The 23,426-nt window shown below is 43.2% G+C and overlaps 1 protein-coding gene across 3 annotated transcripts in view; it reads right to left on the bottom strand.

The window, feature by feature from the left end:
* ADAMTSL3 (ADAMTS like 3) overlaps window positions 1–15,679 on the bottom strand; it is a 293,413-nt gene extending 277,734 nt beyond the window's left edge. For 2 of the 3 annotated variants that reach the window (XM_050966620.1, XM_050966618.1), the window contains exons 1-2: window positions 15,596–15,679; window positions 13,784–13,876 (exon numbers count right to left, since the gene is read on the bottom strand). In XM_050966620.1, the coding sequence (XP_050822577.1) occupies window positions 13,784–13,858 (75 nt within the window). In that variant the 5' untranslated portion in view covers window positions 13,859–13,876; window positions 15,596–15,679. The remainder of the gene's footprint in view (window positions 1–13,783; window positions 13,877–15,595) is intronic. The other variant, XM_050966619.1, reaches the window with a different exon arrangement.
* Window positions 15,680–23,426: the final 7,747 nt, after the last annotated feature.

Here is a 23,426-nt window from a genome sequence, read left to right as displayed (position 1 = left end):
GTCTCTCTGCAAACCTAAAAGAACAGTCTATAGAGTTTCTGAGTAGAACACAAAGGGAAAAAAAAATATGAAACAAAGAGTTGCTTATTAATCTTGTACCAACTGGCATTGACAGTCTGGAGACAAATTTAAAAAACAAAAATGTAAACTTTTAAACAATGGTTCAAGAGTGAAAGCTTCACAGACTGTACACTCTAGGCAGAAAGTGCAGCCATTAACCACATAAGGAATCTCATTGCTTTCACTGAAAAAACTCATGTGAGCAAGGGTTACAGAATCAGACCACTTTTGAGTGAAGTACAATCATAGATCACCACCCAAATGATGCATCAGCTTCTGGTATTATTTGAATCCATAGTTCTACAGAATAGAAATTACATGGTAATACTACTATAGGAAGTGCCCAGAATCCATAAAGCACATAGAGAACATATTTCTGGTAGTAAGTAGATTTTTTCCCTTGCCTTTTGAACAAGCACTGATGGAGTCAGCTGAAAAAGCAGCAACATGCTGAGTGTACCGTAAGCGCTCCAACTAGAACACCACTGCCCTATAAGCGGTCTATACTAAAGACAGTACTACACAACTGGCTGATCTCAGTCAGTAGCCATGTCAATCAACCAGGGAACAGTTTAAGATTAATTGGGGTGTTTTTTAGTCTCCAAATGAAAGAGTTCTTCAAGTCCTTATATAAAAAAGGACTCTCCCCAAGTGAGGAAGCCAAATCATGTTTTAAAACAGGCCATTATTTGCATTAGCTTTTCACATCTCCTCTGCATGCCAGTATATGGCCTGCAGTATCCACAAACAAATACACAAGTAAAATAACAATAACCAAAAGAAAAAAACAAGTTTTTTTAGGAGCTAGCTAATTTCTAACTGAATCAGCAAGCTCAGAGCGAAGCCAGTTTCTACAAACTTGCAAGGGCTTCTCCCGCAAGGTGCAAGCCAAGAAACATTTATTACTGAACAGAGGGATACCCGGCCTTACTCCTCCATTACATGGAAGTGCATGTATGTCAGTATCAGCCCAATTTTACTTTGTATTAGGTAATAAATGTATGGACCACGTATTTAAAACTCTCCTGCAGTTTGCCATGGCCTAGACAGCCAATCACAGTAGGTCATCCAGCGTACACATACACAGTACATACTCCAAGCAGCTTGCATGTACCAACAAGAGAATGTATCCCATAAATCTTAAGCAATCTAGGTTTTTGACAAACCAACCGACGACAGAAAGAACATTGTACAAAGAGAGAAGCAAGTCAGTTTCCCCCCAAAAATAAATGTTCCACTTACTTAGTTCTATAAAATAGCATTGATAAACAGTGGAGATCTCCCACTGTGACAGTAATGACAACAGTTAGCATACAACAGCAATCTAGTAATTACACCCTTAAGTGCATTTTTAACATTGTTTTACATTTCAATCAAGTTGACTTGTGTTCACCATTTTTCTAGTGAATCCAGAAGTATGACAAACTGACAATTCCTGGAAACCACATTACTCAAAACAGATTGGGAGGACTGTTTTCATTTTCTTTCCATAATGATGTTAAATCTAATATATATAAATTAGAAACAGAAATAACACCATTCCAAAACAATAATTTATATAACGTGATGTCTGGAAGTGATATTTCAGTCCAAATTTTCCTTCTGTGCACATGTAACGTTTGCACATGCAATTTTCAAGCACTGATCAATATCTGCACACATCACAAACCTATTTTTCAGATTTAAGAGTAAAATTATCAAAAGTGCCTAAATTACTTAGGAGCTGAAATGTCAACTCAAAACTGATTTAGGCTCTTGAGGCCAGATTTTCAAATGTATTGAGGTGCCTACAGATGAAGATATATGTTTTTGAAAGTCCCAGTAGGCACCTAAACAGATTAAGTGCCTTACTCTTATTGAATTCCTAGGAAATAGGCACAGAAAGTAAAATCTCCATAAGCACCTAAGCAGGTTAAGTGCATAATTTTAATCACCTGTATGCAGGTGACAGTGGTCAAAAAATGAGCATGCAAAATTGCATACAAAAATAGACTGAGGCTGTTTTGAAAATGCGGCCCTGGAATTCAATAGCACCTGATAATATACATATTTTAGCAGATATTTTTGAAAACCCTCATTCTGATGGCAAGAGTGCAGAGGAAAATGTATTTATAGACATGATTCTAGAACAGGGGAGAATCTCGCATGTCATGGCTTTCAATCTGGCCTATGGGATTGCCAGCCCCATGGCACAGCAGAGCTAAGGCCAGCTCCCTGCCTGTCCTGGCCCTGTACCGCTCCTGGAAGTGGCCGGCAGGGCCGGCTCCAGGCCCCAGTGCGCCAAGCGCGTGCTTGGGACAGCATGCCACAGGGGACGCTCTGCCGGTTGCCGGGAGGTAGAAGGTGGCTCCGGTGGACCTCCCACAGGCATCCCTGTGGAGGGTCCGCTGGTCTCGCAGCTCCGGTGGAGCATCCGCAGGTACACCTGCGGGAGGTCCACCGGAGCTGCGGGACCGGCGAGCGGCAGAGCGCCCCTTGCGGCATGCCGCCGTGCTTGGGGTGGCAAAATGGCTAGAGCTGGCCCTGGTGGTCGGCGCCACGTCCCTTTGGCCCCTGGGAAAACGGAGGGGCAGATGGCTCCGAGCGCTGCCCTTGCCTGCAGGCACTGCCCCCTGCAGTTCCCATTGGCTGGGAACGGGGAACCGCGGCCAATGGGAGCTTCTGGGGTGGTATCCGCAGGTGAGGGCAGCGCATGGCGGAGCCGTCTGCCTCACAGCATCCCCAGAAGCCACTGCTGGACATACTGGCCACTTCTGCGAGCGGTGCAGGGCCTGCCTTAGCCCCACTGCGTGTCTCACAGACTCATAGACTTAAGGTCAGAAGGGACCATTATGGTCATCTAGTCTGACTTCCTGCACTATGCAGGCCACAGAATCTCACCCACCCACTCCTGGAACAAACCCCTAACCTATGTCAGCCCAGAGCTGCTCGAGGTAAGTGGCACCAAGCCAGAGCCCACACCCCAACCCCCTCATGCACCCCACACCCAAACCCCCTGCCCTGAGCCCCCTAGCCCCCTATCTTGAGCCCCCTGCTGCACCCCAACCCCCTGCCCTGAGCCCCCTGCCGCACTCCTTACCCCTCCTGCACCCCTGCTCTGAGCCCCCTCCTGCACCCTGCACCCTTCCTGCACCCCACATCCTGCCCTGAGCCCCCTCCCACACTCTGCACCCCCTCCTGGACCCCAACCCCCTGCCTTGAGCTGTCCTGCACCCTACACCCCTCCTGCACCCCAACCCTCTGCCCGAGCCCCCTGCTGCACTCTTTACCCCTCCTGCACCCCTGCCCTGAGCCCCCTCCTGCACCCCACATCCTGCCCTGAGCCCCCTCTCACTCTGCACCCCCTCCTGTACCCTAACCCCATCTTAAGCTTCATCCTGCACCCCACACCCCTCCTGCACCCCAACCTCCTGCCCTGAGCCCCCTCCTGCACCCTGCCCCAAGCCCTTGTTTTAATCCCCTTACTGCACACACCACCCCCTCCCACACCCCTGCCCCAGCTCTACATTCATGGCTCTGCATACAATTTCCCCACTCCGATGTGGCCCTCGGGCCAAGAAGTTAGTCCACCCCTGTTCTAGAACCTAAATTGGATAATTCACATGCAGCCCTGTGAAGAAGGATGGGTAGATCTTAAGTAGTGCACACTACTTTTGTGGATCCTCTGCACAAAGGAGAATTTCATTTGCATTAGTACAAGTGTGATAGGTTGATCTGAACAACACACAAGATTCACATGATTCCAGTGCATTACTGCACAGCTAAGGAGTGAGACCACATTAAAAACAGATACACAGACACAAATAAAGCCTGTATTTTCAATTTTATAAGCTTTTGATATCCATTCCTAATATATGTACAAAGGAAATGTTGCAAAAAGAGAAACAGAAACAATACTCTTATCCCTAAACTGACGAAGATTTAAAACCTCTTTCAGGACACATGCACATAAGTAAGAGTATGTCTACACTAGAAACACTATCGTGGCACACAATGGCCGTGCTGCACCTGCACTGCTACAGTGGAGTCACTTACTACAGAGATGGAAGTGCTTCCATTACTGTAGTAAATCCAACTTTTCGAGAGGCACGAGCAAGGTTGATGGAAGAATTCTTCCATAGACTTAGTGGTGTCTATACTAGGGTTTAGGTCAGCTAAGCAACATCTGTCAGAGCAGTGAATTTTTCACATCCCTGAGCAACATAGCTCGGACAACCTAAGAATCAGTCTACACTAGCACTTTTGTCAGTAAAACTTTTGTCAATCAGAGATGTGAAAAAACACACCCCTGACCAACCTAAGTTTCACCGACAAAAGCACCAGTGTGGACAGCACTGTGTCAGCAGGCAGGGCTGGCTTTAGGTCAATTCAACCAATTTCCCTCAATCGGGCCCCTCCCCTAAGAGGGTCCTGTGCCCAAGCCCCAGTACAGCGTACCAGCAAGAGCCGGTGCTCTGTACCAGGGTGGCCCGGCTTCCTCAGGGGGCAATTTAAAGGGCCTGGGGCTCCCAGTAGGGGCTGGAGCCCCAGGCCCTTTAAATTGCCACCAGAGCCCCACTGCTGGAGCTGAAGTTCTGCCAAAGACCCGGATCACAGCCGGGTGAGTAAAAATTAAAAAGGTGCCTCTAGTCACGGACGAGATTCTCACTGGGCACGGGGCTCTCTTAGGTGCAGGGCCCAATTCGGGGGAATTCCTGGAATAGTCCTAAAGCCGGCCCTGCCTGCCTCCAGCCAGCCCCATGTCCACGGGCGTCCTGCAGTTCCCAGGACAGTAACCCTGCACACCTGCTTCAATGAGGTGGGCAGGGAGCAGCTGGGACCCACACACGTGCATACCCTAGGGTGACCAGACAGCAAGTGTGAAAAATCGGGACAGAGAGTCGGGGAGTAATAGGATCTTATATAAGAAAAAGACCCAAAAATCGGGACTGTCCCTATAAAAATGGGACAACTGGTCACCCTAGTCCACCCCCAGGGAGTGAGGGGGACCCACACATGTAAAACGGAGCTCATTTCTAGTTCAGGCCCATCTTTTTAAAAAAGAACTTTAGGTAGGGTTAACATACATCTGTATTTTCCCAGACATGTCAGGCGTTTTGGTTCTTAAATCGCCATCCGGGAGGAAAATACGGACATATGGTAACTCTATTGCTACAAAACAAACCAACCAAAAAAAACAACCCATACTGTGGCAGAACTTTTTATAGGGAACCTGTTGCTAAAGAATGAAAGGCTTTTATTTACATGCTTTTTTTTTTAGTCATCCCTGCCCGGGCCCCACAGAAGATGTTCGAATTGGGCCCCGCACTTCCTAAAGCTGGAGACATTCTCCCGCCAACATAGCTACTGCCACTCATTGGGGATGGTTTAGTTATACCGTTGGGAGAGCTCTCTCTCGCTGGCATACAGCGGCTACATGGGAGAACTTATAGCAGCACAGCTGCAGTGGTAAAATTGTGCCACCGTAAGGTCTGTAGTATAGACATAGCCTAAATTTTAGGTGTAGAACAGGCTTAAGTAATAATTGAGTGACCAGATTATTGAACAGACCTGCCTCCAAAATAAGACCCCTCTAATGTCAAGCTGCATGCAGAAGTTGACGTAAGACCCACTCCAGCCTCACTCCTTTGAATGCCAACTCCAGTTCCACCAGCTCTCTGCTTTTCCTTTGTAAGGCCTTCCTTCAGAACCAGGCTACCCTCACTCAGTGGTTTCTGGAGTTGCCATGGCTATACCCAATGTCTAGTCTGGAATGCTGAGCTCACTAACACTAATGAACTGCACTCCAAAACCAAACTAACTCTTTCACTATATACAAACTATTTCAGGAGGATTTTGCCCCTTAAGAATTACACTGCAACTGTTCCATTAAGACTGTATTGGACTGAAGATAATATATTGTGGCCATGCACAATTTATGAGCTCAACAAAATTTTGGCAGCCACTGATTTAATGGCACATTTGAGCTGTTGTAATGTCCAAAATTTGCATAACATTAATGCAACACTATTCCATCTCCAGAGATTTTTTACAGTATTCTTATGAAACAAACACAAATAGAGAGCCCAATTAAATACCTGCTTCCATTGAAGTTAATAGGAGTTTTGCAATTGACCGTAGAAGGTTGCCAACTCTTGTGATTTTATTGCAACCTTCATGATAACTGGTGTTTTTTAAAGCCCCAATGCCTACAGTCAAGTGACTACATAAGAATTTCAGTTTTCACTATTTTTTTTTAAAATAAAAAAGCAAGATTCTAGGCCACACAGTTGCAGCGGAAGACTTGAAAGTGGCTCAGAAACCAGAAGGCAAATTTTAAAAATTAAAATAAAAACAAATAATATTTTTAATTATGACATTTAAGCTAATCTCATGATTTTGGGGGGCCTAACTCATTATTTTTGATCAGCTGAGGTTAGCAATATTGCTTTAGTAGGAGCAGAATCATGCCCTCAGGTTTCCTGTGCAACAAGGGCAGGAATGGAATTTGGTGTGCTGTGCAAAACTGCAGCCTCAATACAAGACTGATTTGGTAAGGAGCATGAGATATCCATTTGCACAGAATATAGGCTGAATGAGCAATTATCTGAGATTAAGCCTTCACATATCTACTAAAGTGTGTGGGGGATGAGGGGGCAGGGATGGCTCCAGGCCCCAGCATGCAAAGCTTGTGCTTGGAGCGGCAAGCCACTGGGGGCGCTCTGTCGGTTGCTGCGGGAGGTCCTCTGAAGCCATGGGACCAGCGGACCCTCCTCAGGCAAGCCGTGGAAGGCAGCCTGCCTGCCATGCTTGGGGCGGCAAAATTCCTAAAGCCACCCCTGGGGGGTGGGGGGGGAATATCAAACCAGAGCTATTCTTAGGTTTACCTAATTTATCTTGTCAAAGTTATGTTATTCATTTACAAAAGATTATTCCTACACAGAGGCTCCTAGGCAAGTTTTTGATATCTTGGTAGCCCAGCTACTATACTGTTTGGCAGGAGGTCAATGCATAACTAGCTGGGTGATCTCAGTGCAATACTTTGTGTGACCACAACATAAAACTACCAACAAAATTAGTACAAACTGGCACCGTTATTGAAAGTCACAAGAAACTAAGGTCAAAACAGTGATGGAGACTGAATCACCTTTTCTCCATTGGGGTGGTCTCTTTAAGGCAGTTTTAAGACACATTTTTGAGACAGTATGAGTAAACTTTACTTGCTTGAACTGTGCTATTACAAAACATCTATGTATGTGACACCACTAATAATCACTACAATAGAAATATTCACGCAAAAAAATGGAAACATAAAATCCTAGAAATGTGTGGCTGGAAGGGACCTCGTAAAGTCAGTCATCAAGTCCAACCCCCTGCACTGAGGCAGGATCAAGTAAATCTACCCCATTCCCAACCATCACCTAGACCAGTGTTTCCCAAATTTGGGACACCACTTGTGCAGGGAAAGCCCCTGGCAGGCCAGGCTGGTTTGTTTACCTGCCACATCTGCAGGTCCGGCCGACTGCGGCTCCCACTGGCCACAGTTCACCACTCCAGGCCAATGGGAGCTGCTGGAAGCGGCAGCCAGTATGTCCCTCGGCCCACACCGTTTCCAGCAGCTCCCACTAGCCTGGAGTAGAATTGGACACAGTATTCCAGCCTCACTAGTGCCAATGGAACAAGTAGAATGGAACAATTACCTGCTGTTTCTTACATACAACACTCCTGTTAATTCACCCCAGAATTGTACTAGCCTTTTTCACAACTGTATCACATTGTTGACTCATATTTAATTTGTGGTCTACTGTAACCCACAGATCCTCTTCAGCAGTACTAACAAATAGCCAGTTATTTCCCCATATTGTAGTTGTGCATTTGTTTTTCCTTCCGAATTAAAATACTTGGCACTTATCTTTATTGAATTGCATATGGTTGATTTCAAACCAACTCTACAATTTATCAAGGTCATTTTGACTTCTAATCCAATCCTCCAAAGTGCTTGCAACTCCTTCCAGTTTGGCATCATCTGCAAATTTTATAAGCATTGCACTCCACTCCATTATCCAAGTAATTAATGAAAATATTGACTAATACCAGTCCCAGGACTGAACCCTGTGCGACCCGACTAGATATGCCCTCCCAGTTTGACAAGAAACCATTGATAAAGCAAGTCACTTCATTGATACTGGTGACAACCCAGTCCCCTGGTCATCTTCTAGTATTGATTTTAGTCTATTTTTGATCAGAGTAAACTTGGAAAAAAAAGAGCATTCATCCTCACAGTTTGTGACTTGAGCCACAGACTCAAATTCATAGAGAAATAGTCTGGTAATCCAATTCTTTTGGATTGCAAACTGGGGGCAGCAGCAGTTCAAATCCCATGAATATTAGTTGAGCAACCACTATTAGTCATAAATTCACTACAGGAATTTACATAAGCTTCCTGGTAAAGCTGTCACTGAATAACAAGTTTGTCAGTGATAACAGATACTTCAAGATAAAGTACACTCTGCAGAGTTTCTTATGTGCTGCTTGTCTGAGGGATGGGGAAGGGCAAGGTTCTATCTTCAAAACATACAAGATGAAATCCTGTACCCACTGAGATCAATGGGAACACTCTTATTGACCTCAGCAGAGCCAGGATTTTTCTCCTAGTGTCTTAAACCTGCACAGAAACAAACAATTTAACTGTTCTAGCTTTGGCTCAGGATTTGCAAATCTCATCATGACATTTTTTCATGAAGATTATTGAGTGGGTTAAGCATCCTGACTCTCGTATGGTATGTGGATCATAATCTACTTTCTGAACATTAGTATACAATACACTGAGTTACTGTAAAACAGTATTCCAAAAGTTTTCCATGAATATGGTCTCCAAGTTCACTATGTCATATAATGGACATCAGATTTTTGGACTTGCAACATCAACCTAACTTTAAAGACATTTACTATGTTGGTAGTTTTTGGCAGAACCAGTTTGAGCATGATAATGTTTTCAGCATGTATATCTTTTGAATCCAGATTATTACAGATTAGAAAAAGGAACAGAATACACGTAGGGATTGCAGAAACACAAATTAAGGCAGCAACCAACACTAGTTCCAATTATATGTGGACTATGAAACTCACTTTTCCAAAGAAAGCCTGGTTTAATACACCTTGGCTGGACATTAAAAGGGTATTTGTTGTTATTCTATCCTCAGATATTATCAATTCCATTTCTCAAAAGATAAAATGAACAGATTCAGAGATAGGGTGACCAGATATCAACTGTGAGATAACGGGTGGGGAGTAATAGGAGCCTATATAAGAAAAAGTCCCCAAAATCGGGACTGTATGTATGAAAATGAGACATCTGGTCACCCTGTTCAGGGAGGGCTTATCTAGTACAACTCTCAAAATAATAGCATCTTAAACTGTCGTTGTATCTGTGCTTTGGAAACCACACAGCAAAGAGTGAGTGCACAGTATGAAATCTGGGTGTGAAAATTATTGATGGAAATAAATATTTTGTCTGTTTAAATTTGCTAGCGATCACTAATAATCACAGCTAGTCCAATATTAAGGATATAAATTAACATATTTCATGAAGAGAGTGTGTACCTAACAAAACTACCTTAACTAAAGGTAAGATCCCAGGAAACCGATCCCATGATGAGAGGGAGAGGTTGTCTCCATTATCACCATGCAGAATCAGGTCTTCCTAAGAAATAAATGTCAAAACAACAAAACAACGCATTTAAGTACTTCTATTACGTATATTAATTTTCAAATGATTTGTCTTTTCAGCCTCTATCACATCTACAACACACCCTTTGTACCATTGCCATCTAGCTACACAAGGGAGCAGCTCATTTTTTGTGCTAGAACATTGTTTGCATACTCAGAAACATATACAAGTGAGTGTTTAAAACCAAGTGAAGGGAAGTGTGAGCTCACAGAAATATTTAGTGAGTGGCCACAAATTCAAGTACTGATTCTGGGACAGTGGGGAGTACAGAAGTCACTGTAGATACAGATTCATCATCCTGGATCTTTGAAAATAATTAATGATTTAATGACACTTCTGCTATCTTTTTCACTGAAAATGGCTGAAGAAAACTGTACAGACCTGTTTCTGCTCTGATTTACACCAGTTTCATACTGGTGTAGTTCCACTAACTTCATTAGAGTCACTCACAACTTAAGAAGTCGCACCTATGTATACAAAACAAAAAATCCAAGGTCTTGCCTATGAATGATCAGTTGATCAATTCTGTGGTCACAAAGAGTCAAATTTGTGCTGCAACCCTTGATCACAACATGGATTTCTTCAAGAGGAAGCCCACGCTAAAGCAGTCATTGGTAAAATATTTACTGGATTATCCTACGTAGGTGGAGTGATTGCCAGCAATATCGTCTGCCATTATGATTAATCTGCACATGACAAACTAGCCTTGCTGCAATTTGAGACAGAAACTGAAAACCTGTGGAATGCAATTCCAGAGTTAGAATCTATCTAGACATTTATGCAGTGCTCATCACCATGGCATCCAAGAATCAGAATGAGCTCTTATAACCCAAGTTCATTATATTTCTTCTCAATAATAACTACCTCCTTTTGACATCTCATGCAGCAGTTTACTTTGCATTACATTCATGCCACATTTCCAGCAGATTCTTTTAACCTGGTCATTATTTGATGCAGTACCTGCTTCAAGCAGGATAAAATTAATCAATTTTATACAAGTGGCATGGCACAGACTTCTGACCTTACCCTGCATCCAATTGTTTCAAATTGATGAGCTCCACACATAAGCATTTTAATAGCCAAAAACAAAACAACTGTAAGTTATGGTACAATCTGAGAACAGAATGGCCATGTGTGACCCACAGAGTATGGCCCTAAGCTACCCCAATTAAATAATTAATGGTTATTAGAAACCAGAAATGTTATGTTAAATAATGTAAAATAGCTATAATGTCACTAAAAGTGTGATAAAACAGCTAAAGCTTAGGAGCATAAAGGGCTTCCTGCAAGGTTGGGTTTAGCGTCCATGCATTATACTGCCCAAAATCATGGCAAATAGATTAGAATATTAAAAAGGACAGTCAAGACCAATATTTGACTCAGCTTCAAATGTTCATGAAGCTACTCACAACAGACTATTGATTACTTCAATGTGTTCTTTAGAAAAAGAGAGAGAGACGCAGAGACAACTGAAGCAATGCCAAAACCATTTGTGGGGATGAGGGAACCATGCCAATACTGGCTTCAATAGTACAGTGAAGAGAAAAAAAAACTTAAGACTTAGGTTTTGTCCATAATCACAAGATTAATATACAGAAACTTAGATAACACATTGCTCTTTACCCTTGACATTGATGCAGAAGCTGTCTGCCCTGTTGCTTTTGGTGACCAAGACCCAGCCATGGATGATGCAGCAGCACATACGTCCCTTGTGCCTCCCGGTGACCAGGATCTTGAGGTAGATAGGCACTACCAGTACTCACAAGCTTGCATTCAGGGGAGTTTTCAGCACACAGGTCGCAAGCCAGACTTAAGGCTTCTCCCTTATTAATAATGATTTAAACTTGATGTCCCTATTTTTTCGAGATCTACTTTTAAAGGAGCTTCAGATTTTACACTTACTAGGGATAAAACAGTGCCTCCCAAACAGCTGAGGTACCAAGGATGCCCGTCACTGACCAGATAGCTTCCCACCAGGAAAGACACCTCTTAAAGCCCAGGGATCTTCACATTCCCCAGAACAAACTCCAGAGCAACCCCTTTAATGGGGTAAAAAACAAAAAGGGGAAACAGTTCCAACTAACAAACACTACTAACTATACAAAAACTAAGTGTGAAGAGAACAGGCACACTCTATGCTTCATCTCAGGCAGAAGGCAGTTGGCGAGGAACTGAGGGCGGTTTGCCAGCATAGTCCTATATATCTTCATTACTGGGCACAAGGATGTGTAGGGTGCATGTGCAGGTCAAACAGGCACCGCAATCAAAAATGTGTCCATATGCACTTGAAGTGGAAAGTCTGACACAGAGCACCCTGCAGACACTCCTTGAAGAAAAAGGGCATTTTATAATCCCATTCTTAAATGTATCAAGCTCTGGGCTTCTCTACGCTACAGGCACTACAGCACCACAGCTGCAACTATGCCATTGTAGCATCATAGTATAGATATTTGCTTCAGCAACAGAAGAGGGCTTTCCATCGCTGTAGTTAATTCACCCCTCTGAGCAGTGATAGCTTGGCTGATGGAGCAATTCCTCTATCAACCTAACAGTGTCTATACCGAGGCTTAGAGTTCGTCTATACTACAGGATAAATTCGAATTAGCTTAAACCGATTTTATAAAACAGATATTATAAAGTCGATTGTGCGTGTCCACACTAGGCACATTAATTCGGTGGTGTGCATCCGTGGTCCGAGGCTAGCGTCGATTTCTGGAGCGGTGCACTCTGGGTAGCTACTATAAAAGAATGAGGCCAATAATGTCGATTTGCGTCCACACTAACCCTAAATCGATAGAGTAATATCGATTTTAGCGTTACTCCTCTCGTTTTGTAGGAGTACAGAAATCGATTTAAAGAGCCCTTTAAATCAATATAAAGAGCAGTGTAGTGTGGACGGGTGCAGCGTTAAATCGATTTAATGCTGTTAAAATCGGTTTAACAGCGTAGTGTGGACCAGGCCCTAGATTGTCTTACTAAGTCTCCCAGGAAGTGACTTTTTCACACCCCTGAGCGACACAGCTAGAGCAAGCTAAGTTGTGTGTGTACACCAGGCTTTATTAATCTTATAATTAGCTAGGCAGTCTGCCCCACTACTCCTATCAAATTAGATTGTAAACTCTTCAGGACCTATTTGTAAACAGCACAGTGGGGCTCTGGTCAGTGACTGTGGGCTCTCAGTACTACTACAATACAAATAAATAATAATATGAACAGCAAAATTATCTATGGTTGCTTAATTCAAAATCATTGTTTTATCAGGTATTTATTTTTAAAAAGTTTCACCACAGTATGACTTTCAGAGACTGGTAAAATATTGTTTCAGCAATGTTGTCAAACTCACTTTGCTTTCTTCTTCTAAAGATTTCTTGATTTGTGGGGATTTAAAACTTCAAAGAGCACTTCACATTTACTGCACTATGGGAAATATTAGTGCAGAGAATGACATACTGTGATGACATTATGCTGTATGGAAGCACTCAATTTTTAAAACTACTCATTTCTTGGAACTGATTAAACTTATGTGTCAGGCAATAGATCAGTTGGCAGCCAAGGCTTTCCTCCATGGATCCTGAATGCACTAAGGACCTGATCCAACTCCCATTCTGAAGTCAGTAGAAAGACTTCCACTGGCTTCAAAGGGTTTTGGCTCTAGCTACCCACATACTTACATGGCCCTCATCACCATAATAACTGAGCACTCTCTGTTCCTAAGTCTCCTGGGGGCAGGAGGCAGCTGCATCAGGTTGAAGCAGACCAGCTCCTTGACACCTACCAAGAGAGTCCCAAGTTGTAAAGGCAGGTAGAACAGAAAGGAAAAGGAAAATACCAATTTCCTGCATCAATTCCTTTGACTCTAGCTTCAATGACAGGAAAGTCTTGTTCATGGCATCACTGGAGCCTGGGGCACACAGTCCCTCAACAATTTTCCATTTAAAATAATAAATGGAAGTGTCTCAAATGCTCAGCAGAGCAACGTCTGGCTGTTAACAGAGCAACATGATCATCACCTACCTGTAAATGGGTACAAACGACAACTGCAAGCCAAGTGATCTCCCAGGAGAGCCGTGTGGTTTGGGGGCTGGCCATCCTCCTGCCCTTGCTCTGCTGAGAGAGGTGGTTTCAGTTATAATTAAACAAAGTCAAGTGCCTCCTGCCAGAGTCTCAGTGACTAAAACAAACTGGGCAAGGACATGGAGCTGGGCTTTGGAAGGAATGCAACCCAAACACCCGAGGTTTGTGCTGGCCGGCAAAGCAGACTCGCAGCTTACTCCATAGGCACAGCCTGCAGGGTGAGGTAGTTCCAGTGAGGGAACAGAACGGGAAACAAATACGTTCGGGAAAGCTGGCAACAGTGGGCGAGTTAGAGTCTCTCCTACGTGCGAGTTAATTTATCAAATCAGCAAAGCCTCCCATCGCAGTCCTCAGAGAAGAGGATGTTTGATGAGCTCTTTCTTCAGCCTCCGCGCCCACTCGGAGCTGAGGGGCCAGCCCCGGGACGTCGCCATTCATTTACACCGCTTCCAACCCTGCTAGCTCCACGCCGCTCACAGACGACTTAAGTCGTCAAGGAAGGAAAACTAAGCCCATCCGTTTAGCAGCGATCGCCCTCGGTTTGCCGGCTACATCCAGCTGTCCGCCGTTTTTACTGAAAACTTTCATTTAAACCCACCAAAGGAGTCAGGTACTAAGTCCGCTAATTGTTACTGACCTTTAAAGTAAGCAAACCTTTTCGCATCGTGCTTAAAGCTGGAGCGGGCTATACCGGCATTACCAAAATGATCTCATCAGAAAGGTTACCGCACGCTTCCTCACCGCCACCCTCCTCCTTCCAGGGACATTGTGCGAAGCCCTGGAGGAGTCTAAATGCAAATCTAAACTTAAAACAAAACAACCCCCCTCCCTTCTCCTCTTTAAATAGGCCAGATGTCCCAAAGGAAAACTACAGTAACTAGCCAAACAGACCTGTTCTTGCACCTGTCAATAACTCTAATTAAGATTCCGTACGGAAATCAGGCTGTTTACTGCCTCACCGTTCGGCAGGGCAGCCGTATGCTTTTGTCATTCAAAAGTTTTAATCAACCACAACATTTCAAGAATGAAGATTTCCTCCCCCCCCCCACACACACACACACACATATTACTGCCCCTGCCTGCGATTGACACAACTGAGCCAAGCTGTCTATTTGGCAGGCTTTGGTATATACAGATTCCCATTAGGCTTTTTTATAAAGTGATCTGCCGCGGTGAAGCACATGAAGCCCTGCGATGCACAACAAGCGAAGTGCAGGGCGCCTCTGTTTACAATGAACAGGACCTGACTATTTTGGTGGATCGCTTTGTCCAATCTGGCGAATGAGTTACGGGGGGGGGGGCGCTAATGGAAACCACAAATGTTCGAGCCTCGGGCCAGCTGAGGGCTGGGTCAAAGCGCCTTGGCGTGGGGGACCCCGGGCACACCCCCGTCCTCAGCACGCTCTTGCCCTCCCCTGAAGCTAGCGCTACCCCCGGTGCGGTGCGGGGCTGGGCTTCCCCACACACACACACGTCCTCCCCCTTGCACCGTGCCAGCCACAGAGCCAGTGCCTCGCCTCTCGCTCTCTCCTGCGCCGGGGAGTAAATGCACTGGCCCGAGTATGAGCCCCCGGCCCCTTCCGCGCCCCTCTCCCCCGATTTCAGTAGTCCCCGGACGGCAGCAGCGGGAGCCCCGTAACAACCAGGGGCGCCTCCCTCCCGGGGCAGGCAACAGCCCCGCGTGACTGGCAGCAGCTGCCGCTCTAGCCCAGGGAGCTTCCTTCGCCCAGCAGCAGCTGCGACCTCACCCACCTTGTGCAGGGCCGAGCGCCCCGGCTCCTCGGGCAGCGTGTGCGGGGGCAGGCGGCTCAGGCTCTGCGGGACGCTGCTTCCCACCACGCCTGTCAGTGCCCCCGGGCTACAGCATCCCGAATTAAACGCGCCTGTCCCTCCCTCGCGCCAGGCCCCAGCCCACCGCCGGCTGCTGGAAACGGGCCGCCCCCTCCGGTGACAGCCGAGCCGCCCCCCCCCCCTGCGCCCCGCCGGCGGGAGCCGGGACAGCGCGCGCGCCCCCACCTGCAGCGCTGGGGCTCCCCGCCTCTGCCCGCCAGCCACCTCCTCCTCGGTGACACTGGCCTATAAGCCCCGCTTCCAACTGCCCTGCAGCGGGAGTCTGGCTTCTAGTTCCGCGGCCCCAGCACCACTGCGCCGGGAATCCAGTATCCAGCTCCCCAGACCACTACCCCGGAGGAACCACCGCATCGGTGCAGCAGGTATCCCCACCTTCCAGCTCCTCCGCCGCAACTCACGGGGCTGCAGCCGTCCAGCTTCCTGCAGCAACGCACGAGATCCCGCCTCAGCGCCCCCACCTGCAGCCCCAGGCCAATGCAGACGGAGCCTCGAGCTACAGGAGCCGCAGCTTGTGCAGGTAAAAGTTACACATTCACCCTGTCCTGGAAAACTCTCAGCCAGTTAGCAAAAGCCGACTCTCATCCACTGCCTAGCCCATGTGCTCTGCTGGGACAAAGGGACCTGCAGTAGCAGGGAGTTCTTCTTCTCCAGTGTAATTTAGCCAGCAAATTGATGCTAATCAATTCCCAAACCACAACAATCCCGATAACTCTCAATACAGCTGCAAATCTCTTTACACACTAAAGATGAGTTGAATCGCTCTGTCTTTTAAGATATTTTAGTTCTCCGACTGTGTATGCCCCAAACAACACTTGGTAACGTTTTATCCCCTTACTTGAGACTGATGAACGATATATAACATTGCAAAACCTTTTTATCTTTGCACTGTTGCTTCCCTCTCATGGGCCAAAGGAAATTTCCAGTTACATAGCATCAGTACTCAACAGACAGTAAAAAGGTCTATTATTTTATCTGTGCCACTGAAGTTAAAAATATACACCAGTGGACTAAACATAACTGATGAAGGGTTTGTTCAAATACGTTGCAAGGGAAACTTTTACAGTTTGTTTAGACTTCTCGAAAGCAAGCTAAATATTTTCTCTTCCATAGTTAGGACAGGTGCGCCCTCTAGTGAAACAACTAGTTTGAGAAGAAAACCAAAGAGAAGATGGAAGTTAGGAAGGTGAGTTGAAGGGTCGTTTTGGGGGAGGTCCTCAGACCCAACTGTAACGTCTTTTACAGTTACGGTGACCAGACAGCAAACGTGAAAAATCAGGAGGGGGGGGGGAATAGGAGCCTATATAAGAAAAAGACCCAAAAATCCGGACTGTTCCTGTAAAATCAGGACATCTGGTCACCCTATTTACAGTGAAAGATCTAAGGAACTTTACTGGCTCTGTACAAATAGCTTGGCGGGGTCCCAGCTTATTTATGTCTCAATCGTTCCCTTATCAAACATACTCAGTTTTCAAGTAAAGATGTCTATCTAAATGTCAACCCGGCAAACTCATGGGGAAAGCTGAGAAAAGCTGTCTCCTTTCCTGCTCATGTATTACCATGAGTAATAGGCTTGTGTTATAACAGGAAATATAACTAAAACTAGATGCATCTGAGGAAGTGGGTATTCACCCACGAAAGCTCATGCTCCAAAACGTCTGTTAGTCTATAAGGTGCCACAGGATTCTTTGCCGCTTTTACAGATCCAGACTAACACGGCTACCGCTCTGATACTTAAAACTAAGAGATTGGCCTGTCCTAGTCACCTGACATGGGACTAGAAGGTTAGTACATCTGTTTCATGACAGAGTTCACTATCAAGTGACTTCAGTTACACTGCAACTTACAATGCAACCACATTGTCCTTAAATTATGTTTACATTTAGACCTTGTACAACACTATTACCATTAGTGAGGTTGCACAAGTGTAACTAGGATATACATTGAAGCCAATCAGGTTACACAGGTGGCCCAAAATTGGAATTTTGTTAACAGTTCTGTTGAGTTTGGAACCAGAAAAAGATATAGTTCACTGTCCCAGAACTATGTTGGTTCTGAAGGGCTAACAATAAAACGTGTTTTCACTAAAGTAAGCAAATCTGACTCTGAATGCGGACATTCAGCATCAGCTGTAAAAGAAGGTTCCCTAGTTACTTAATCACTTTTTGGAGCAGAACTACATGTTAAAAATGTGTAGCATTCTTGAGATCCTAAAATCTCTCTGTTCTCCAGAATAAAGGCTGCAGAGTAGGAAAAAACACATTGCTGTGCTATCCTACAGTAAATAACTGACTGAATACACAGTTTGTTTTCCAAAATGGGCATATTTAGAGAGTATAGCAATGTGACCTGCATGAAGATATAGTGGTGCCTGTTTGCTCTCAATTTCAAGAAAAGTAGTGAAATTAGTGAAGAAACTCAAAAGGTTTGGAGATGTGGTTCTAATAAATATTTTCCATTTGAGTGCTTGTCCAAATTTTTTTTTGTATTGTTTCTTTTCACTCTCCAACTCTGTGCTATTCAATTTTCTTCGTCTGTCCTCCCAACCCAACCAAATTCTTTCTCTAAGGATAATCATTTGCTTCTGACACCCATTTCCAGGCTGGTAGGCACAATCAGCTATTCCACAAAATACAGTGGCACCATGTGTCTGAATATCAGAGGAAATGATCAACCCAAAATATGACTCCTGGAAATTTTGGTTCATCTTCAACACAGTTGTGAAATGGGAGAAACGTATTGTAATAGCCAGTAAAATAAATTATAGACATCAACCACCAGCGGAGTGTTAAAAATAGGAAAATTAATATGGATTCTAAGACCCAAACCCTAGCTTTATGCAAGTGAATAGATACACTGGCTCCAGTTAAGCTACTCATGGGCATAAAGTTACACAGATGCTTATATCTTTGCAGGGTGTTAGACTGTAAATTATTTGGGAAAGAGACTATATCTCCCTTAGTGTTTTTATAGCATGTAGCATAATGGAATCATGTTCTTGATTGTGACCTCTGAGCATTACACATTGTATCCATAATAAACACTTACTAGTACTTGATGGATTGGTGCAGTCTCATACAGGTATTTTGTAAATAATACATCTATTATAATTAATATTTGATAGGAAGTGCTCCTGACCTAAACCATCCAAGTGACATGATTTTTGTTTGTTTGTTTGTTTGTTCCATTCTATCCCACTCCTTTTGGTCTGTTTTTGACTCCCTTGGATTAGACTGTTGCTTCTTGTAAAGTGCCATAAAAACTCATGAAACAATAATGTATTTGGAACATATACTGCATAGATAATTCTCTTGTATATCCCAAATCTTAATTCAGAATTATCCCACATTGGGTATATGGGATTTAGATGAACTCTTTGTAGTGGGAAACAATTCTGATATGCTGGTAGACTCCAAAATTCACATGCATAATTTCTTTATTAATCTGTTGTCAGTAGTTATGTTTTTCATTATACATATTCTTTCTTTTTCCTGGACTGTAAAATACGTATAATTTAGATTAATATTAAACATGGCAATTGTGAGGCCCCATTCATAAAACTGTGAAATATGAAGATTTATGCTTATTTCATTGAACTATTGCAACTATGATCCTGTCCATCTGTGCAGCTGGCATGTTCCCACAAGGAAGTTGGTTGGAACTATGATAGCATTATTCTTTATTTATTTTGAGTTAGCTTAAGACCATGGGCCTTTGCAACTGAGCCCAGCATTGAAACACTTTCTCACACCCACACTTAGACTTGATTTTAACTACTGAAATTTCCAAATGAGACTGAACAGTGCAAATAGGAAAGACATGAGAAAAGAGGGTTTTTTGTGGGGCATAACCAAAGGCAAAATAAAAGATGAAAAAAAAATCTGATTTTAGCTAGTCTACTAGTGTTTATAATAGCTCAGTTTAAGTGGGTTGTGACCATCAAAATTCAGCCCCTAGGTGTGTGCCAGCAGAGGATGTGCACCAGCAGAGGATGTGCAAGCCTAAAAAGGAAAATTAAGCATTTTTTTATATGTCATCATCATATTCAAGAGCAGGAGCAAAGTATCACTCTCTTTGAGATACTTCAACCCATTTATGACACACTTCTCTTAAAGCATGCCCAACTGAATCAACTGGATGTTCATGAGGGCCATTTTCACTACACAGGGAAAATCTACATTAGTCAGGGAGTGTTTGGCAAAGCTACAACCCTGAGCTCCACTGAAACAATGCAGAACAGCTTTTGTCTCCTAAAATAAGTCAAGATTAATTTTAATGAGTACCAAGCTGCAAGTGTCCTGCAGTTGCCTTGTGGCTGCAACTGCAGAAACTGAATTTTGGCTTTAGATCCCTAAATTATCAAGAAGAGCAACATCCGATAGACAGGTAAAAATAAAATATTTAGTTTCACGTAACCAATATCATACGCACCCTATATTGTATAACTTGTTCTGTGGTTTTGTATTGTATTGGTGTTTGCCTTTAAATGACAAGCTCTTTGAGGCAGGGATCATACACTGACAGACCTCACAAGCGTACAATGCTATAATAAGGACCAAATTCTTTGCTGGTGTAAGTTGGCGCAGCTCAAGTATGGTTGTGTAGCCTTGATCCCCAGGAGCTGCAGAAGGCATTGTGCTCCACATCGCCCCTTATACAGTGCTATTAGTATATGGCCAGAAAAGCAGGTAGGAAACAGTGCCTTTAGTTTGAATTTTTTTTGTTTATGGTTAAATGAGTATACTATTAACTCCCACAATGAATGCAACTCATCATTGTTTCAAGTATTTTAATAAAAATTGTCCATCTTTTCTGATCAAATTCCTTTTCAGCCTCAACTGAAACAACTTGTGACTTATTTGCATATTTATGATCCTGTCCAGTAGCAGCAGCAATCTTAAATGTCACTACTTTCCTCTCCAAAATAAGCACAACTTGATTCAGATGGCATATATTTTAGTTTTTATTGTACTTTAATGGTCAAAGCCCTCAATAAAATATTAGTACTGACATTTGGAGCTCAATTTTTAACACATTTACATGATTGTTATGTGGTTTTGTGGCATATTTTACAGAGGGATTGAGGTGATTATTGTGTGCATAATTTGAAAATGTGTAAACATGCACAGATGAAGATCTGTATGCATATAAGTCAAAGGGAAAGTATACTGCGGAGGCAAAGTATGTTGTTTACTTATTCTTGATGTCTGTATTCCTTAACTTTGCAAAAAATACATCCCTACTGAAGACTAGGAACATGCCAAGTTTGAATTCCTGAGCCTGTTTTCTGTCCTCCTGCAAATATGTCACTGATCTACTTCCCCCAAAGTCTTTGATTGCGGTGACTTCTGCAGTTGTCAAGAGTAAAGTGTTCTGGGGTATATCAGTGCCACATCAGGTAACAGTAAATAAATTGGCCCCAGGAGCTCTGGGGACATCAGTATTGTTGCAAGCTGTGGACAACAGCAGATAAACAAAACTCATCAGTAGGTAAAGAGTATTACTTTTGCTCACTGAAACTCTGCAGTGATGGTGATGGGAAGGACATGAGGGGAATGAGCAGACTAGTTGGAAATTCTGGAGATTCAGACTTTGAGGATATCAAATACAGCTGGCAGGAAAAGAAGTGTGAATGTTTCTGTCTTCCAAGTGTCAAAGTTTTTCTTTGATAGCAATTTTCCACTGGGACTTCCTCTGCTTTATAACCTGGGCCATTTTTCCTCAAAGTGAAAACACAGATTCAAATATGATCTAATATTGAAGCCTGCTGTTATCCTGGAACGGATCCACAGTATCTCTGTTTAAGTCAGTACAGTTATAAATCTGGAGTAACTGAGAGCAGAATTTCGGCCCACTTTCTTATTCCACACAGGGATCTTGTATGGATGTCAATGTGTGTTCTTGGCAAATGTCACGGGGTGAGAGTATGAAGAAGTAGATATCCTTCCAGACTGTGATCATGTGGATAGAGTTATTCGGTATTTGTAACTGAGAGCAGAATAGTCTAATACACTGATATGTAAAGAAAGAATATGACACTATATCAGAAAAAAAAAGACATCAGTGACCAAAAACTGCTATCAGGTACACACATCTTACTTCAGATTTTGTCAGGAAAAAAATCAGTTTTATTTTTACACTTGGCTCGTAAATTAATAAAAATCAGTGCTAAAATTTCTAAAATATAAAATATATATAGGGATGGGGAAAATGTACACACGAATAATTGTGTGTATAAAGAAGAAGTATAAAGTGCCACAACTCTGGGTCCAAAAGTAACTTTTGAAAGTCATTTTATTTTAAAATAACCACTTTTAAATGTTTTACTAATTTTTCAGTTCCAAAATCTCATTTTTTCCTGACTGCTTACCATCTATTAGTAAAAAGATGTGATGTTTAGCTGACACTGAGCCATCAATTCTGCAGTATAATGGACGACAACCCATCATAAGGCAAATAAAGATTTTATAAATAGTTCACATGGTATAGCTGCTAGTTTCTTTGTTTAGTGCTGACCATTGTGAAATAAAGCAATTTTTAAAAAGAAGCCTGTAGTGCTGACAGAAGACAAAAAACACAGCAAGCACTATGAAACTCGCCCTGATTTATTTAGACAGACAAGTCAAGTATTATGTGTACAATACTACATAGAAATTTCATTTGTGGATATTTTGTATGATTCAAAAGCAAAGAAGGGGGTTAAATCCCTATTCGTGTATATTAAAATCAGTGACATGAAGACTGTAATTTCCTTTTCACTCCGTGAAGTGAGGTGTGTTCCGAATCCATTTTATAGGCCACACAACTCTAGTCTGGTATTTAACTGTGATATATACCGGTACTACTTTCTAACGTCTATTGCTCCAATTTCCTAGTGGGAGACTCTTGACTTTCTCAAGGAGTTTCCATCTTCCATCCAGTTATTATTAGGAATACATTAGCACAACCATTACCAAGACATTAGGTCTCACAATCCCACTTCAGTGAGGCTCGGCACAGAGACAGAAGCATTGAGGACTAATGCATGAGCCAGAAGCATTAGAATGTTCACAGGCTGATTTGAGAGCATCATGTCCATAAACTGATCGTTAAGGAAGGGTCCTTTTGAATGAAAAAGGAGAGAGGCTGTAAGAGAAAGGAAACTGCTGATAGGTTGTGAAAACCTCTGCTAACTACGTAAACTCTGCATCCATTCCTAGAATTTGCCAGTGCAGACCTCATTATTTTTATTTTAATGAACCCATCCGGCCTACAGCCTGTAGCCTAAACATTTTTGTTTAAATAATATTTGTAAACTATACCAGTCTGCAACTATGTTCAGATCAGTCATATATCAAGGGGATATGTCCATCTAGAGAGCAGGGACATCTAGAAGCTTGTCAGTTCATGATTATTTTTGATAGGGTTGGTCAGAAAATGTGCGTGGGGGGGGAACCTGCAAATAGTTTAGTTGGATTTTTTTTCCCCGATTTTCATTCACATTTTTCGTTTTCTTTCACCAGTTCTAGATCTGGTAAAAGAAATAGGGGGAAAAAACCTGCAAATACTTTAGAAGGTTTTTGGTTTCGCTATATTTCATTGTAATTTTGAATTTTTCTATGAAGCTCTAATTATTTATTATAGGTCAAATTCATTCTTCATGTTGAATACTAGTTTACTCCATGAGTAGCCCCACTGAAGCCAACGATCTCACACATGGAGGAAAGTGCTAGTCCACCTCAGTAAAAGTGTCACA

Source organism: Gopherus flavomarginatus, chromosome 9 (genome assembly GCF_025201925.1).
Source record: "Gopherus flavomarginatus isolate rGopFla2 chromosome 9, rGopFla2.mat.asm, whole genome shotgun sequence".
NCBI classification, from domain to species: domain Eukaryota; kingdom Metazoa; phylum Chordata; order Testudines; family Testudinidae; genus Gopherus; species Gopherus flavomarginatus.
This window is presented reverse-complemented; position numbering and strand designations above follow the sequence as displayed.